This window comes from Antedon bifida, chromosome 1 (assembly GCF_963402885.1).
Source record: "Antedon bifida chromosome 1, ecAntBifi1.1, whole genome shotgun sequence".
Taxonomy (NCBI): Eukaryota; Metazoa; Echinodermata; class Crinoidea; order Comatulida; family Antedonidae; genus Antedon; species Antedon bifida.
The window spans coordinates 8478555-8495186 of NC_136226.1; the positions used below are offsets into that span (position 1 = coordinate 8478555).

Sequence of the window (16632 nt, forward strand, 5' to 3'; positions counted from 1 at the left end):
GTGGCGAGATTAATTAGTATGCCTACCTATATAGTGGGCCGCATGTCATAGTTGTAGTGGCGAAAGTGAATCATAATAAATAATACAGTAAAAATAATAAATAGTAATTATTTAAATTATGAATAATCACAAACATTATTTTATTTGATATAGCCGATGCGTATATGCAGCAATTAATCAATAGGCAAGTAGATTGCCTGGTCAGATATTGAACGTTTTTTTTCCAATAGATTATATTTAAACCAAACTGAAAATAAGAATTTTAAAACAATTTTTGACGATTACTGATGTATCACACGGTTCACTAGTCCTCACTCAAAAACAATTCCAATCAAATAAATCTATGAGCTTCACGGCGACTGCAGAAAAGAGTCTAGCACGTAGCCATATTTTTTCAATGCTGGACTTCCTGTTCCTGTTTATTGACTTGCAAATCGCGAGGCGTGTGTGAAGAGGGTGCGGTTGAATTTAGGCTTACTTCTTGAGGCATTTTAGACTTTTAGGTCACAAATTATACCTCAAGATGCAGGGACGATTACCTGCATGCGTCATTGACAATGGCACAGGGTAGGTACTTCTCTTAATTGTATATGTATTAATTGTGTCCGCTCACCCTGGCCTTGTACCGAGGCCTGCACACCACCACCGGGATAGTATGTCTACTCTCCTGTTTAAACATACACTTCCCGGTTCAAGAACTAGGCCTAGACAAAAAATGTACTTCCTGGATCAATGGTTTTCACAGTTCCAAGGTGTATTTAACCTTTTTGGTGGTTTTTATTCATGAATTGTTGTAGATAGGCCTAAGTCTTTATTTTATTGTTTTTCTAAAAAAAAATTGTAGGTACGTCATATTTTAATACAAATTCCATTAAATAAATAATATAAATTTGGCCTATATTTATATTAAAATTAGCATTCGTTTAGCAAGTATATTTTTTAGACCTACTGGAGTTATTATAGTAAGTATAGGTTCTAGTTCAGTGTACTATTGGACACTACTTTTTTTAATTCAAAGTGACATTTATTATTTTCTATAATACAGAACACTAATAAATAATATTTAATTGCTAAAGGGTTAAACAATGAATTATTTATTATTAATATTATAATTATTATATTTTTGTTCCTGGTCCACAAACATTGAATTATTCACATAATAATAGTAAAGGAAATAAAATGATCAGTGATTGAAACCAAACCAATGAATAGATTTAATACAGCTATTGTGCACCACATGTCATACGACTGTCAGCTAGAGTACAATAAATGTTTAAAATTCAACCAGAATCAAACCTCAAAACAAATGTTCAATCCGAGGATATTTTTTCTAAAATTGTTTAGCGTTATAATACTGTACACATGTAGATACTATAGCATCAGAAAAAAGTCTAACATTAGAAAAAAATAAGATGGACAAAACATATATAATTTTTATTTTCAGGTATACAAAGATAGGATTTGCTGGTAACACAGAACCACAGTATATAATACCATCAAGTAAGGAATTTTCTTGTTTTTCTTTCAATTTATTATTTTTAAAAAGAAAGTAATTTCTTTTCGCCAACAGAAATGATAACTAAATCCCTGTTTACACTATCAAACTAGTTTGACAAAAAAATGCGATGTGCCCATATATGGACATGATGATGTCATATCACTACCATATTTGGGCACATCACACTTTTTTTTTTCAACTAGTTTGATAGTGTAGACAGAGCTTAAGACTATTGTTCACTTGAATTATGTAACTCTATTAAAATTAACATTCCAATATACTGTATATAATAATAATTCAAATAATTTTGTGTTCATACCACACATAATATAATAAAACTAAAGCTGTTTTATTTTCTCTCAGTTATTCCATAAAATCTAATATAAATTGTATTTCTTGCAGCAATTGCTATCAAGGAAGGGCGCAAAATAGGTGAACAATCTCAACGACGTCTTACAAAAGGTGTAGAAGATCTTGATTTTTATATTGGTGATGAAGCTTCTGATAAACCAAACTATGAATGCAAGGTAATTTTCCAGGGTATTTGCTAGAGTATAATTAATATTCCTGAAACTTTTTTTATAAAGCATACACTCAGCCATTTATGCCTTCACTACTTACCTTCTAAACAATCTAGCCAGTGCAAATTATATAAAATACACAATTATTGGTACTACGTACAGTCAATATTTTTTAGACTACAGACTGAAACTAAAAGTTGTATCTTTCAATGATAATATGTAATGAAAGTTTAATATTTTCATATATTTTTAACTAATCTTTTCAAAAGTCCTCACATTTATATATTCCCTTTATTGCATTTTACACACTGTTTAATGAAGGCGAAAAAAAAATATCTCTCTTCAATATTAAAAATCAAGGCACTAACAGTAGGCTCCGATTTCGAGTAAAAAACAGTCTGTAATGTACAATAATTTTACAACATATTTATCTATATTGCTCTGCTTATGAATCAAGCACTTGTTTTATGGTCTTCATCCAATCTGCTTAGATTGTTTTACATTGTAGTATCAGTAATAATCATATTCACAGAATTTAGGAGATTGCTTACATTCTATCTAAGCATACTTTTGATTGTTTTTAAGAGTATTTTTCAATATACTTATTTAGCCCAATAAGCCTTTGGATTTCCACAGTATACTGTACTTTGTGAGTCACTGTCATTAAGAAGTGTAGATACAGTATGTTGGAAAAATTACCAAGTTTGGAAGAATTTATTGGGATCATTGAAAACAAATCCCTAGATAGTAGAAAGGAAATCTGAGTCTTGGATTGACCATCAAAACAATATTCTAATTCAATAGTAACCAATTGAATTGTTCACAGAAGTTCTAAAAAAACTGATAAAAAACTAATGTAACTGCCTTTAGCATTTCGAAATACCATATTTGTTTCCTATTAGAATATTACCTTATTCACTGAACTTATGAACACACTGAACAGTAAATATGATAACATAATTATGATTTTTCTAACAGTATCCTATTAGGCATGGCATTGTTGAAGATTGGGATTTAATGGAAAGGTTTTGGGAACAGACAATCTTCAAGTATTTGCGAGCAGAACCAGAGGACCACTACTTTTTGCTGGTAAATTTATAAAATGTTAACAAAATATCAAAAAAAAATTACTGTAGTTGTTGAGTACTTTAATATGAAATTTAAAAAATGACCAATGCCGGAGTGAACTGGTTTTGTTTATTCTTAGTGGAATCAGGCCCTAATCTTTCTAATGTTACATATTGTTAAAACTATACAGTATATCTATTTATCATTTTTAATATATTTTTTTCCAGACTGAACCTCCTCTCAACACACCAGAAAATAGAGAGTACACTGCAGAAATTATGTTTGAAACATTCAACGTTCCTGGACTATATATTGCAGTACAGGTAAGGTTTAGTATTTATTGTTTGTTTTGAAAATGTATATATTTCATATATGTTTACTAGGTACACTATTAAACTGAAGTATTTTTACTTTAATGATTCACTTTCAAAGAAGCACTTATTCGATAATTTACTGTAAATTTTTCTTATGTTGTAGGCTGTCCTTGCATTAGCAGCATCATGGACTTCACGTCAAGTTGGTGAAAGAACGTTAACTGGTATCGTAATAGACAGTGGAGATGGAGTTACACACGTCATACCTGTCGTAAGATTTTGTTTAACATTCATTCTCTCTTCCAAAAAAAAGTTCCTGGTGCACAAAATGTTTTGTTCTACGTGCAGTATGAATAAAAATGCCTACTTCTGAATTTTAGAACCATCAACTTGATGTCTCATCTGAAAACAAAAAATATACTGGCATTCTGACTACTACTACTGCTAGGATGGATTATTTCATGCATGACCAAAATAGGTCGCTGATGCACACACACACACACGCACCTGAAGATCTAGTTTATATCTGACAAACAATGTCTCCCTTTCTAATTACCTGTTGACATACACACTACCCGCAAGTTACCATGGACACGATCCCTAGTGCAATTGTATTCATTCAATGTGGAACAGTGCCAACAAGGTTTAGCAATAGTCAGGGTCAAGATTTTTCAAAAACGTTACAATTATATTTGTTAATTATTGCAAAATGAAGTATTTTTACTTTTACTATATTTTTACAGGCTGAAGGCTATGTGATCGGTAGCTGTATCAAACACATCCCAATCGCAGGTCGTGATATTACATATTTTATTCAACAACTTTTACGAGAACGTGAAACGGGCATTCCACCAGAACAGTCACTCGAAACAGCCAAAGCCATCAAGGTACATAGCCTTGTATTATCTAGTTATTATTATTTCAGTTGTATAGCATATTAACTATGTATAGTATTGAAATAGTGGATCATGTGTTTGTATGTACTGAAAGTGACTTTCAGTGGTAAATTTGACAATGCCATTCAGTTTTCCCCAGAATGACACAATATGTTTATCTTTATTTTCAAACAAAATCTCAACTTCAGGTATTTAAAGAGATTATTGTTGCATTAGCAAAACTTACCTCCAATTCTAATTAATGACCATAACGCATAAATAATTAAACATGTTTCCAAAAGTTGATTCATCTTAATTTCTTCTGACATTAACACAAGATAATTATTGTTACTTTTAGGAACGATTTAGCTATATTTGTCCCGATATAGCCAAGGAATTCAGCAAGTACGACACTGACTATACTAAATGGTTCAAGAAATATGATGGTGTTAACTCTGTAACCAAAAAACCATTTAGTGTTGATGTTGGCTATGAACGATTTCTTGGACCAGAGATTTTCTTCCACCCTGAGGTAACATTTATTTTCACTAAAGCTCTGTCTACACTATCAAATTTGATGTAACAAAAAATGTGATGTACCCATATATGGACATGATGATGTCATATCACTAACATATTTGGGCACATCACTACCATATTTGGGCCCATCACACTTTTTTTTGTCAAACTAGTTTGATAGTGTAGACAGATCTTAAGGTAGTCAAATGAGTGTTGTCACTGCTCCATTTATTGCTCAAATCTTCATTATTATTGCCAAAGAATTTTGCTGTGGTGACAAAATGTATGTGAGTGTCTGACACAAAAAAGGCGCAGAATCAGATCCAGGAAATAATTTGAGATGGCCTGGTTTACTAGAAATGAAATAATATGAATTATACTAGCAACTTTTATTATTTGTAATATCTTCTTTTACAGTTTTCAAATCCAGACTTTACCACACCTATATCGGAGATAGTTGACACCTGCATTCAAAATTGTCCAATTGATGTCCGACGACCTCTCTACAAGAACATTGTCTTGTCCGGAGGTTCAACAATGTTCAGAGATTTTGGCAGAAGATTACAACGTGACGTGAAGAGAGTGGTAGATGCACGACTTAAAATAAGTGAATCACTTAGCGGTGGAAGAATAAAGGTATAATTATTGTGTTTATAAAACCACTATGAAGGAAGTGAACACATTTATTTTATTTTTACTTCCTCCACAGTTACTTGATATTTGCATTTATTAAAATTTATGAAGAGAGAAGTAGTTATTTGACACATTCTAGCTAATATAATACCCAATGGTTTTTTATTTTCCCTTTCAGCCAAAACCAATTGATGTTTCAGTAATTTCTCATCATATGCAACGCTACGCAGTGTGGTTTGGAGGCAGTATGCTAGCATCAACAGTAAGTTACCATTGTTTGTACAAAATACATCAAAATATGTCACATGACTCAATTCCGAGTAAAGCGTCTACCAGCCTCAGTTCTTTAGATTTCCCTGCAGGGGTGGATCCAAGGGTCCCCCACCCATAAATTTTGCAGAGGTGGATCCAAAGGTCACCCCTCCCTACCCCTAAATTTTGCAAATTGTAATGCAAAGGATAGGACATCAAATTAAGCTTGGCCCTTGTTTCACCATTTGTAGGCCATGGGCCCTATTTCAAAATCCTGGATCTGCTACTGCATTTGATAGTTTAAAAGTATTCATACATTATACATTTTATCTGTTATTTTTCAGCCTGAATTTTATCAAGTGTGCCACACGAAAGCCGACTATGAAGAATATGGCGCCAGCATCTGTCGCCACAATCCAGTTTTCGGTACTATGTCTTAAATTCACCAGCATCATCATAACACCACAATATTTTCAGCCTCAATTTTAAAGATAATGCAACTTAAACAATCGTGATGGATTTATAGGAGGGTACTGTGCCTTTTGTATTTTGGGGATTTTCGAAAGAACAAATTATTAGTTTTCAGAAACTGTGTAGACAGTACTCTTAGAAAAATAAATTACCTAATACAAAATATGAGTTGGTAAGTATGACAACTTATAATGTAAATAATGTATAACACTGTGATTTTTCTTACACACAGTTAATACTAGATATTTGTAGAAGAAAATAAATGACATTTATAGTAATTTCTAGAAATTATTATAAACATGTCTGGAACATTATTGCATTTAATTTGAATGAAATTGCAAATTAAACGACATGATAATGATGGGTGGCCAAATTATGTTTCATAGTTTTTTAAAAGATAATTATTTGAAGCAGAAACGTTAGTACATAGATACACTCAAGATAATTTAATATAAAAATACTCTATACATCAACTAAGCAAAAAATTGATACAATGGCAATTTGGCTTTTTTTCACCACTAACAAATTTGAAATCAATACATCCCTCTAAATCAATCCTATTGTTTATATTTTCTAAAATTGTAATTGCATCTGAAGTTTACTGTACTCAATAATCTACGATTAAACTAGCTACCCTTAATGAATACCCTTATACTTATAGCATTCTACAACTTCATATATAAAAGTATGTATTTTGCAGTTAATTACAATAAATGACCCCACAATATGAACATGAATTGCCATACTATATATACTTTCTAATGATATATTGATATCATTGATGTTGGGTTGCATTTTATATTGAATTATCTTGTAGATACAGCTAAGACTGAGTCGGCAGAAAAAAGCACAATATATAAATATATATATATAATATGAGGCCATATTTGTGGCCATATTTTTCTGGCTTGTGCAGCTTTTAAGGATAAATGGATTATTAAAACATTTAAAATCGATTAAATCAAGGACAAACCAAATCAAATGAGTATACTAATTAAAATATTCTATCATTATTTGAAATTAATAAAGAAAACTTTTATTGAATTTACTTGATATTGTGTTCTTTACAATTTTTATGGTAAATACCTTGTGCTATTTTCACTAATTATTACATGCACAATTACATTGTGCATTTACACTAGGTCTCTTGTCTAGTAATACTCGCCCTGTAAGTAACAACTAGAAAGTTTGAATCTGGCAAGAAGTATTTAAAAACTCCCTTATCGTATTAATCTTTACCTTAAATGCTTTATTGATATTTTTGAGTTAACTTTGTTTTACAACTAAAAGCTGAAATAATGTAACACAATGAAAATAGGGCATTTACAGTACTTTACATATAATATACATATAGCACATCTGTTTGTATCAACTTGTATTCATAACAATGTGTCCCTTCACCAAATAGGCCCTTTACCAACATAGTTGTCACCTTAATTCTCACTAAAAATAGAGCACTACAGCAGACTGTAAAATATTTGCAATTAGACAAATCTCTAATCTATATTATTACATTGGGAGCTCTAATGCAAAAGGTCTGGCACAGAATGCAGGGATATAGCCAAACCTCTCAGCCCTCGGTACATATACCCACATCCAGTCAAGTTCTCGTTGCTGTCCTGCATGTACTACCACAACCTCACCTGTCAGTACCTCAACTTCATCTACCTCTGTTGGTTTGTAATCTGTGATGACTGTGTATGATTCAATTATCAATGCATCTGTGGAAAAGCTCTGAGAAAGTTCTTTTGGGGAATCTTTTTCAAAATGTTCATGTTTTGACTTTTCAGAACTATTTGTACTTGCAGTGTTCAATGTTGTGGCTTCCTTCCAATCTGTTGCTATTATCTGTGTTTTTGGAGTTAAATCTGTTAGATCTACCAAACTCTCAGACTTTCGGTACTTCTGATTTTTAAGATCATTGGAATCCAGAGTTTCTGGATTACTTGACATTCGAATGTGATGATTGCAAAAATATTTTTTCTTGCGGGAATCCAGTGAACGATAACTGCTTCTTGTAGCTATTAAATGAGAAATAGAACAGAAATTAAACAATTTATAATATTTTAACAAATCATTCAGGCACAAATCTGTAATCTAACAATAAATGAGGCTTTTGTGGGCCTAATGTAACCAAGCTGTGGAAGGCTTTACAATTTAGATTAGCTCACTATTCAAAAGGATGCAAGAATTACTAAGTACTTTAGATCTTTATACTTCGGTTAAAAAAAAGCCGTACCTGGCAATGCAAATCTAGGAATAACTAATGACCTTGGAACAAATCCAGCTGTTTTTTCCTGTAAGTTAGCCGGACCGTTTATATCAATTGCAATTTGAACATACAGCCATTTTGGATCATCTTCATTCATAACAATCACCTCAACTCCTTGACCAACATTAAAATCATCAGAAGTGTATTCATGCAACATTGAAGCAGACCACAATTTCAGTAACTTCTCAGGAATTGTACGCACTTTCTTTCCACTTCCATTGGATTCTTTTTCTTGTTCAGATTTCACTGATATTGGCAATTCTTTAGCAGTATTACTCTTACTATTATAAATTTGTGTAGTATTTGATTCAAATTTTTTAGAACCCAGTTCGCTAGAAGAGCTAGTGACGGTCTCTTTAATGGTTGCAATTTCAAGTTTGGCTACTGGTTTTATGTCGCTTGTGTGTTTCTCAAATGCTAAATTCTGCGGTTGGTTCTTAATGTTTATATCATTAATGTCATCATCTACATCAGCACTTGCAAGCTTATTCTCATCAATTTCTTTTACTTCTTTACCATAGTTGGCAATCATAGGTTGAAATTTATCATCAAAGTCAATGGTAATGGTCTTTTTACAATCTAGGTGTTCAAAAGCTTTCACGAGTTTAGCAACTGATTTTTGTTTTTTCAACTTTAACTGTACTAAAGTTGGAGATTGATATTTCTGGTCAATAAGATGTTTATCATCAATATATGACAAACAATGGTTCTTATTAAAAACAGTTTGTACCTTTCTCGAAGAATGAACTGGGGTATTTGGTAAAGTTGAAAACATTGAGGAGATCTCTGATTGCATCGGAGTAACATTTGTAAAAGTTGTATCAACAGGAGAGACACTTCTTACAGATGTAGCAAATGTGTCGCCCATTGTAACATCTGTTGACATAAATGTCGTAGATGAACCATCCGTCAACGTAGTGCTTGTGAAAGTGTCTTCTATAGGATTGGTAAAAGACGAGACCATGTTTGTAGGAGGTGGTAAATCTTTCAAATCCAAGTTATCCAAGTTTCTTTGTTCTACAGAAACATTAGTTCTTGTTATAGCAGAAGAGGTTGGTGTAAACCCAGTTTGGACATCTTCTAATGATTTCATTGTACTACAGCATCCTGTTACGTCTGATGCTACAGACATTGTTAACTTTAGGTGATCACTCATACTGACACTCTCATCACAGACTGGTGGTATGATGTCTTTTTTCAGCGCGTAGTCTTCCAACAACTTGGTTGTCTCTAGTTCCTCCAACCTCATTTGATCATTTGTTTCAGAAACAGATTCTTCTACAAACAATGACCTTTTCTCGGGGAGATCACTACAGTACATCAACTTGCATTTTATGTTTTCCTTCCTTACAGTTTCTGAGAGTACTACATGAGGTTTTGGTCCATTGACGATTCCTATAAATGATGGTTGAATTAAGTCATCATTTTTATCAGTTAAGCTAGAATGTTCCTCAATGATTTGTTTGTTTTTACCAGCTACAATTGGTAAAGATGCTTTCTTTTCCTTGTGGCTATCACTGGAAGTGAATAGCATATTTGAATCTTTGCTTCTATCATCACCATTGATGGAATGGACTGTTGTTCCATTATTGTTTATCTCACGCTTGACTGGAATTTTATGAGATGTATGTTGATTCTGTGTACCATCTTTTGAAGAGGAATTTGTTAAAGCCATCTGCTGTCTGTTTTGTATTTCTGTTAATGGTCTGTTTTTAAATGACATCTTGTTTTCTTCTTTTTTCTTTTCTGGTAAATCCATACAATTGGTCTGCATTCTGCTTTCTGAACCTGTACTTGAAGTCTTTCTGAGGGAGATTTTCTTTCTATTTTGTATTTCATTTAGTGTCTTTGTGTGGGAGATCCGACCGTCCATAGTTGATGGTCTCATACAAGATACTTGCTGTTTTGTATGTGTTGTTGGAAACTTGAAAGATTTCTCATTTTTGAAATGTTTTTCATTTAAAGATGAGGTCCTAAAAGTGTCACGCTTTTTATTTCTTAATGGTAGGGTACCTGTACCATTGGATGATGTGGTAACAGACTGCATCCCATTTTTAAAAGAACATGTTTCCATAAATTTCACCCGTTTAGAATCAGCAGTTTTAGTTTTCCATTTATCGACTGATTTTGTTGTGGAACTCCTTGTTGACTTCGGTAAGGAAAGACAGCTCTTTGGAGTAAGCCATGAACAATCTTCCTCTATCAGTATACTTTCAACCAAGTTTAACTTCTTAGGCTGTAACCCTGTAAGAGAAAATTAGTAATTCGTAACTGACACATGCAAGTCATAGTTCAGATAATATATATATAGCTTCATACAAAGAAATAACTTAAGCGTTAACGAAAATTTCCTATCTTAATCAAAGCTTCACAAAAAATGAAATGAGCTTAATGTTTTTTTAGTTACATCAATCTAAACTGTTGTCTAGATTGCTGAGTCACATGATCTGATAATCCCAGGGTCCTGGATTCAAATCTTTCAAAATACTTGTAATAAGACTTCGAATATGTAGAACTTTATAATATTTATGGCAATGATTAAATTCGTTATTTAGAATTTAAAGTACCATCATAGATATAACAACTATCGTTCTCCATAGCTTTATTCTCTTTTGCCCATTTATCTGCAAAACCATAATCATCACTGTTGTTGTTACCAGGTCTTCTGGACTTTTTATTTGCTAGAATGTATGCATCAGGGCTATACATTGCAGAGCCTGAAATACATAAAAAGAAGTTATTTAAATAAAACATATTCAATTGTACTATAGTACTTATTTTTCCATCATTAACAAACCTGTGTATCCAATTGCCTGATTGGTTAATTGTGTATCACATGTTCAGTTTTTCTAATGTTTCATTTATTTATTCAACCAGCATAATAAAATTACAATAACATACAAATATAAAAGTGATATTTCTGGAATTTGGTATTTATCATGCTTTACTCCATGGTATTTATTGTACAAACCTGTTTTTCGGTATTATCATTTTTCCAAATTATTAATACTCTTTTGACATATATTAAACAAAATTTCGGAATACCCCACCATCTGATTCGTGACTGTACAGTGTAAGACTTTACTCCATGGTACAGACGTAGCAAGAGCTTTAAATAGGTCACTGCAGTAACATACTGTAGTACAGTACTGTATATGATATACTCCGGTATGTGACCACCATATAGGTGCTTATAATGTGAACAGATCCACTGAGTGAGAGCATGGAGGTATAAAATAATAATTTATACCTCCATGGTGAGAGCCTAACATTTAGTATGGGTACCGTACTTACCCGAAAAACATCCATGACGAAAGTTCTTCTTAAACCTTTTACCACAAAAATATGCCATCTTATTTAGTTCTACGCAACTGTTTTTACACTTCACTTTACTCACTTTCGTGCCGAGAATTTGAACGAAAACATCACTGTTTTAGGAGTCAAATTACTAACATTTGCACCCCTGTGATTGGTTAACAGGTATTACTGTTTTCACCTTGATTAATGGACCATAAAACCGATTTCAACAGGTAAAATTTTGTCGATGTTTACGCTTGAATTAAATTACTATTGTTCTTCATTTATTGTGATTAATAGTAGAACAATGTACTGCTTCCCATTGCTTGAGAACAATCGAACACTTAATACCAGGAATAAATCTAATTGATTTTATTAATAGGTCTATAAATCGAATGTATCTGTTACAATTTCCATTTGAAAAAAAATGTTACCATGGTTTTCTCAATTAATTTTAAAGTCATACCGGTCGGGGTTGTTTATTTAACTATGCCTAAATTACTCCGTGCTCTATAGGCCTACGTTAATTTAAATAAATATAATTTTTTAAATGTTGTTAGTTGCAATTAATCTACTTGACTTAATTACGGATCCCTTCTTTATGATTGTATACAAACAAAACCTACCTCCAAAATTGACTAATGTAAGTAACTATAAGAACATTTTGAGAAAAATGTCCTACTGTGTTAAGATCCGGGAAAATGTAAGTAGGCTACTACCAATTTCTCTATCTATTTCAAATAACAAATCATTGGTGATGATACGAGAATCCCCCCGTACCCTGTATGTCAAAATACAAAATTACGAGGGTCCTTTAACACAGAGAGGCCTTGATGTAAACACAAAACTTTTTGGTAAACTTTAATCAAAGAAACGGTACCGGTAAGATCCGTTCAGTATACGCGGTTAGCATGCAGCATGAGTAGCCAATCCGCGCTAGCTATCTTCTCATTTACATACAAGTGAAACAACTTTATTTTGGGATTTGGAAGAATGTAATGCGACAGCGGACGGAGATGAAATGAAGATAGTGGGCTCAGGTTTATAATATAAACACGTACACGCGGCCGTATTATTATTTGTAGCTTACATTTTAATAAACAGTGGCTATGGGACAGATTTACAGAATCAGTAGGTATATACTGTATGCATAATATATTGATACCGAAACCATCCAGCCTTACCTGGCTGGGACGGAGACACATGTGCTTTACTGTTCGACTGTCGATACACAACTGCAGAAACCCGACATGCGCGCACAGCGTTTTTTTGTTATCCATTTATACCTGCCCAAATTTAACATTAATAACAATTTACAATAATCTCAATCATGGATCGATCGAGTACAAAAAAAGATTTTTCATAAAATGCAGTAAATCTTACGATATGTGTGTGTGTGTGTGTATTTAGAATAATTTGCAATACTTTCACTATATCTAATTCTAAAAATGTCCCGATTCTGTTGACTGGTCATCATTTAAAAATCCCTTTTAGCGTTCCATATTGCTGAGGATATGGACAGGGTACCGATTATGTACCTAAAGTATACCTCTGCTAATGAAACATGTTTCACGTTTTTTCAAGAAAAGTGATGTGATGAATTTATCATAATAAGCATAAAGTATCAGGATAAAATGAATTTAATTATGCTACATCGAAGTAATAAAGGTAAGCCTAGTACATATAATACACATTCCAATTGTGTATTTTAAATGCATTGTTATATAACCACTTTTAAAGACTTAATAGGCTAGGCCTAGCTAGGCTTTCGTCTGACCAACCAGCACCACCAGGCAGGATAGCTTCCACTAGGCGTAGGCCAACTAGAATAGCGCTTCGACTAGGCCTAGTTAGTAGCTTTGGTCAACTAAGGATGCTGATACCAATACTAATTTACAACTGTGCCAATAGAAACTTTTTTGAGTGTGTGTGCAGATAGCTTTGTCTGGTGGGATATAGGCCTAGGGTTATTAATAGATAAAAGTGAATTTTTGAATGTCTTTTTGCTCTCAAAAAGTTGTTTTAGATCACATCATAGGCCCTTACATTGAACTTTATAAATTTGTACTTGTTTCTCCATAGCAGGCCTTCTAGGCCTCTCTTCATATCAGTCACCGATGATATGGACATTTATAAGAACAATGAAATCTGTAAATACAAGAAAGAAAAAACCTATGCACATAATGAGAGCAAAGCTCATGAAAGTAACAGAGTGGAGAGAGAAGCCAGATTATCGCCCTGCTGGACTTTTATGTGATCGTATTGCAGCAAAAAAAATTGTGGAAGTTGAACCAGAAGTAAGTAAACTGATAACCAACAATCTAGGTCAGAGTTCTCTCAACTTTGTATTTAAATAAATTTCAGTATGTCCGTAGTAAATAGTAAATGTCAGTTGTTTTTACACATCATGTCAATCAGTCATTCTGCACATGTGCACATGTTTTTGAGACTGCGCATAAGGATTTTCTGACTTGACAGTGCATTATATTTGCTTGGTGCATCATGAAAATGCTTTGTTTTACTCGTGCGATAATTCAAAGCCAATTATACTTTAATTTGGCATAGTTTGTATGTATTACCATAGTATTTATCTTCATTTCCGTACATCCATAATATGACCGAATTTTCTGTAGTAACTACTATGGATGTTCCATAGTTTTAGTATATTTGTTTGTAAATAATAATTTTGTTTTTCTTTAAGGAAAACCTTGCCCTAGAGTTTGAAGCAAGAGAGTTTTACAAGCTTCTGTCCTCCTCAAAGATGGTAGCAGTGTTTCACAATAATGGCATTAATATGCAAACAAAAACAAACTTACAGAAAAAATTGATGAAAGTGGACATTCAAGTGCATATCATTGCTAATGAGGCTGCAAAATTGGGAACAGATGGCACAGAATTTGCCAACATGCAGCGTCTATTTATTGGAAGTAATCTATATGCTGTGTCCGATAAACCTAATGTAAAAGAATTGTTGAAAGCTACCAGAAAAGTCCCAAGTATTCTACTAATTGGTAATTATCATGTCTTTCTATACTCCTTTCTCACATGCTTAAACTGTTATGCACTTAATTTGACAAAGAACATTTCATCGCTTTCCTTGGTCAAATAAAAACTGCATTTTTGGGCCTGCTACGTACATCCTTAAGTTGTTTTCTTGTTTCACACTCCCCACCGTCACACAGTTTTTTATGGTTTGTGGTTCTAGCCAAAAATTGACAACACATCAATTTACCTGACCTACTTGTTCTCACTTCTCACTCACAATCCCAAAAGCATTTTTCCGAATTTGTTCTCCCTAATCGAAAGCGTAAAGCCTTGTCTACACTATCAAACTTTAAGTGACAAAAAAAATGTAATGTGCTCATATATGGACATGATGATGTCATATCATTATCATATTTGAGAATATCACTACCATATTTGGGCACATCACCCTTTTTTTTAAACGAGTTTGATAGTGTAGACAGAGCTTAAGATTATATGCATGTGTAGAGAGATTTGGAAGATGGAAGCATGAATACACTTTATGCATATAAACTGTCGCTTTTCGCGCGTTGGAAAATAGGCTTATGCTCTTTTACTAATGTAGACACAGTTTGCAATATTTAAATGTGTCTATTGACGGTTTTTTTGTATTTAGGTGGCTTATTAGAAAATCAGTTGATGTCATTTGCAGACTTGGAGCAATTTGGAAGTCTTCCTTCTCTAGACGTTATGCAATCTCAAATTGTGTCTACTCTTTCATCAAGTATATCAACAACTAGCAGATATCTGCAGACCAATCAACAGATGCTTGCAGCCAATTTGTCTCAGTTAGAATCACAAAAACAACAATGAGTTTTATTTTAGTGAACTGAAGATCTGATCACTTAAACTTTGCTCACACTTATACTTGTTGACAATGACAGTTTAATTGTTTGTTCTGCTATGCTCCAATTTGGAGAGATTGTTGTTGATGTGTATGAGACATCCTCAGCCTAAGCACTGAATTATGTTGCTCTAGCATCATCCCCAATGAACCACACCAAACCCCAATGATGTTTCACGCCTAACCCCAATGATGATCCACACCAAACCCCAATGATGATCCACACCAAACCCCAATGATGATCCACACCAAACCCCAATGATGATCCACACCAAACCACAATGATGTTTCACGCCTAACCCCAATGATGATCCACACCAAACCCCAATGATGATCCACACCAAACCCCAATGATGATCCACACCAAACCCCAATGATGATCCACACCAAACCCCAATGATGATCCACACCAAACCCCAATGATGATCCACACCAAACCCCAATGATGATCCACACCAAACCCCAATGATGATCCACACCAAACCCCAATGATGTTTCACGCCTAACCCCAATGATGATCCACACCAAACCCCAATGAACCAGGTCCAACGAATTACCCAAATTAACCGCATTTTATGACAAGTCATGCTTACTGCGATCACCGTGTTCAGGAGATCGGACCTCCGACCCTCGAACATCTCCCTAGGAAAATGGTGAGTAAAACCATGGGTTCACTGTGGTTTGGTGTGGCTCGATGAGGGTGATTCGTCGGACTAGTACGAATATTTAACTAAAAACAGTTCTTTAAACATTCATGTTGTGACATTTCCCAGCATTATGTGCCTATAATTGTATCATAGTACATTATTCCTGTATTTTATTTAAAAAAAATCAAGTAGTATAATGAAATTAACTATAAACCAGTAAATGTACTTTACATTTAAGGAAGGGTTTATTGCAGAAATAATATTGTTACAAATAAAAAGAGAAAACAATTTCATATGACTATCTTTTCAATTCGTACTTACATGATTGTTACAGGACCATTTAGGGTATGAAGGCCTTTAATTATAGACTATAAAGTCTCCAAAGTATGAATGCTTA

The 16632-nt window shown here is 33.4% G+C and overlaps 3 protein-coding genes across 6 annotated transcripts; 2 read left to right on the plus strand and 1 right to left on the minus strand.

Annotated features, from left to right (window-relative positions):
- The first annotated feature begins 406 nt into the window (after positions 1-406).
- LOC144840432 (actin-related protein 3-B) lies at positions 407-7195 on the plus strand. The gene is made up of 11 exons (XM_078696246.1): positions 407-567; positions 1445-1500; positions 1901-2025; positions 2998-3108; positions 3315-3410; positions 3565-3672; positions 4145-4288; positions 4635-4808; positions 5213-5431; positions 5607-5690; positions 6025-7195. Exons 1-11 carry the CDS (start codon positions 524-526, stop codon positions 6118-6120), a joined length of 1257 nt encoding a protein of 418 aa, XP_078552372.1. The 5' UTR covers positions 407-523; the 3' UTR covers positions 6121-7195.
- Positions 6728-12074, minus strand: LOC144840415 (uncharacterized). Of its 2 annotated transcripts, none has more exons than XM_078696229.1 (4): positions 11718-12074; positions 10991-11140; positions 8391-10667; positions 6728-8172 (listed from the first exon to the last, which is right to left on the minus strand). In XM_078696229.1, exons 1-4 carry the CDS (start codon positions 11773-11775, stop codon positions 7661-7663), a joined length of 2997 nt encoding a protein of 998 aa, XP_078552355.1. In that variant the 5' UTR covers positions 11776-12074; the 3' UTR covers positions 6728-7660. The 2 variants fall into 2 exon arrangements, with proteins under 2 accessions (XP_078552355.1, XP_078552363.1); XM_078696237.1 differs by having other exon boundaries at positions 7955-8172; positions 8423-10667.
- A 763-nt stretch (positions 12075-12837) lies between these two features.
- LOC144840635 (large ribosomal subunit protein uL10m-like) lies at positions 12838-16528 on the plus strand. Of its 3 annotated transcripts, XM_078696544.1 has the most exons (5): positions 12838-12855; positions 13305-13388; positions 13806-14017; positions 14422-14731; positions 15361-16528. In XM_078696544.1, the coding sequence occupies exons 2-5, from the start codon at positions 13355-13357 to the stop codon at positions 15555-15557; spliced, it is 753 nt and encodes a 250-aa protein (XP_078552670.1). In that variant the 5' UTR covers positions 12838-12855; positions 13305-13354; the 3' UTR covers positions 15558-16528. The 3 variants fall into 3 exon arrangements, with proteins under 3 accessions (XP_078552670.1, XP_078552653.1, XP_078552662.1); XM_078696527.1 differs by lacking the exon at positions 12838-12855 and having other exon boundaries at positions 13250-13388; positions 13803-14017; XM_078696536.1 differs by lacking the exon at positions 12838-12855 and having other exon boundaries at positions 13280-13388.
- The last annotated feature ends 104 nt before the right edge of the window (positions 16529-16632 follow it).

What these genes read in the sequence shown, in the direction of transcription:
- LOC144840432 (XM_078696246.1), top strand. Translation starts at nt 524, where the DNA reads ATGCAGGGACGATTACCTGCATGCGTCATTGACAATGGCACAGG. An exon ending in AAACAGCCAAAGCCATCAAG is followed by an intron (nt 4,289 to 4,634) that starts GTACATAGCCTT and finishes TGTTACTTTTAG; the next exon opens with GAACGATTTAGCTATATTTG. An exon ending in AGATTTTCTTCCACCCTGAG is followed by an intron (nt 4,809 to 5,212) that starts GTAACATTTATT and finishes CTTCTTTTACAG; the next exon opens with TTTTCAAATCCAGACTTTAC.
- LOC144840415 (XM_078696229.1), bottom strand. Translation starts at nt 11,775, where the DNA reads ATGGCATATTTTTGTGGTAAAAGGTTTAAGAAGAACTTTCGTCATGGA. An exon ending in TCGTCATGGATGTTTTTCGG is followed by an intron (nt 11,141 to 11,717) that starts GTAAGTACGGTA and finishes TATGTATTTCAG; the next exon opens with GCTCTGCAATGTATAGCCCT. An exon ending in TAGTTGTTATATCTATGATG is followed by an intron (nt 10,668 to 10,990) that starts GTACTTTAAATT and finishes TTTCTCTTACAG; the next exon opens with GGTTACAGCCTAAGAAGTTA.
- LOC144840635 (XM_078696527.1), top strand. Translation starts at nt 13,355, where the DNA reads ATGAATTTAATTATGCTACATCGAAGTAATAAAG. An exon ending in GCTACATCGAAGTAATAAAG is followed by an intron (nt 13,389 to 13,802) that starts GTAAGCCTAGTA and finishes GTTTCTCCATAG; the next exon opens with CAGGCCTTCTAGGCCTCTCT. An exon ending in TTGTGGAAGTTGAACCAGAA is followed by an intron (nt 14,018 to 14,421) that starts GTAAGTAAACTG and finishes TTTTTCTTTAAG; the next exon opens with GAAAACCTTGCCCTAGAGTT.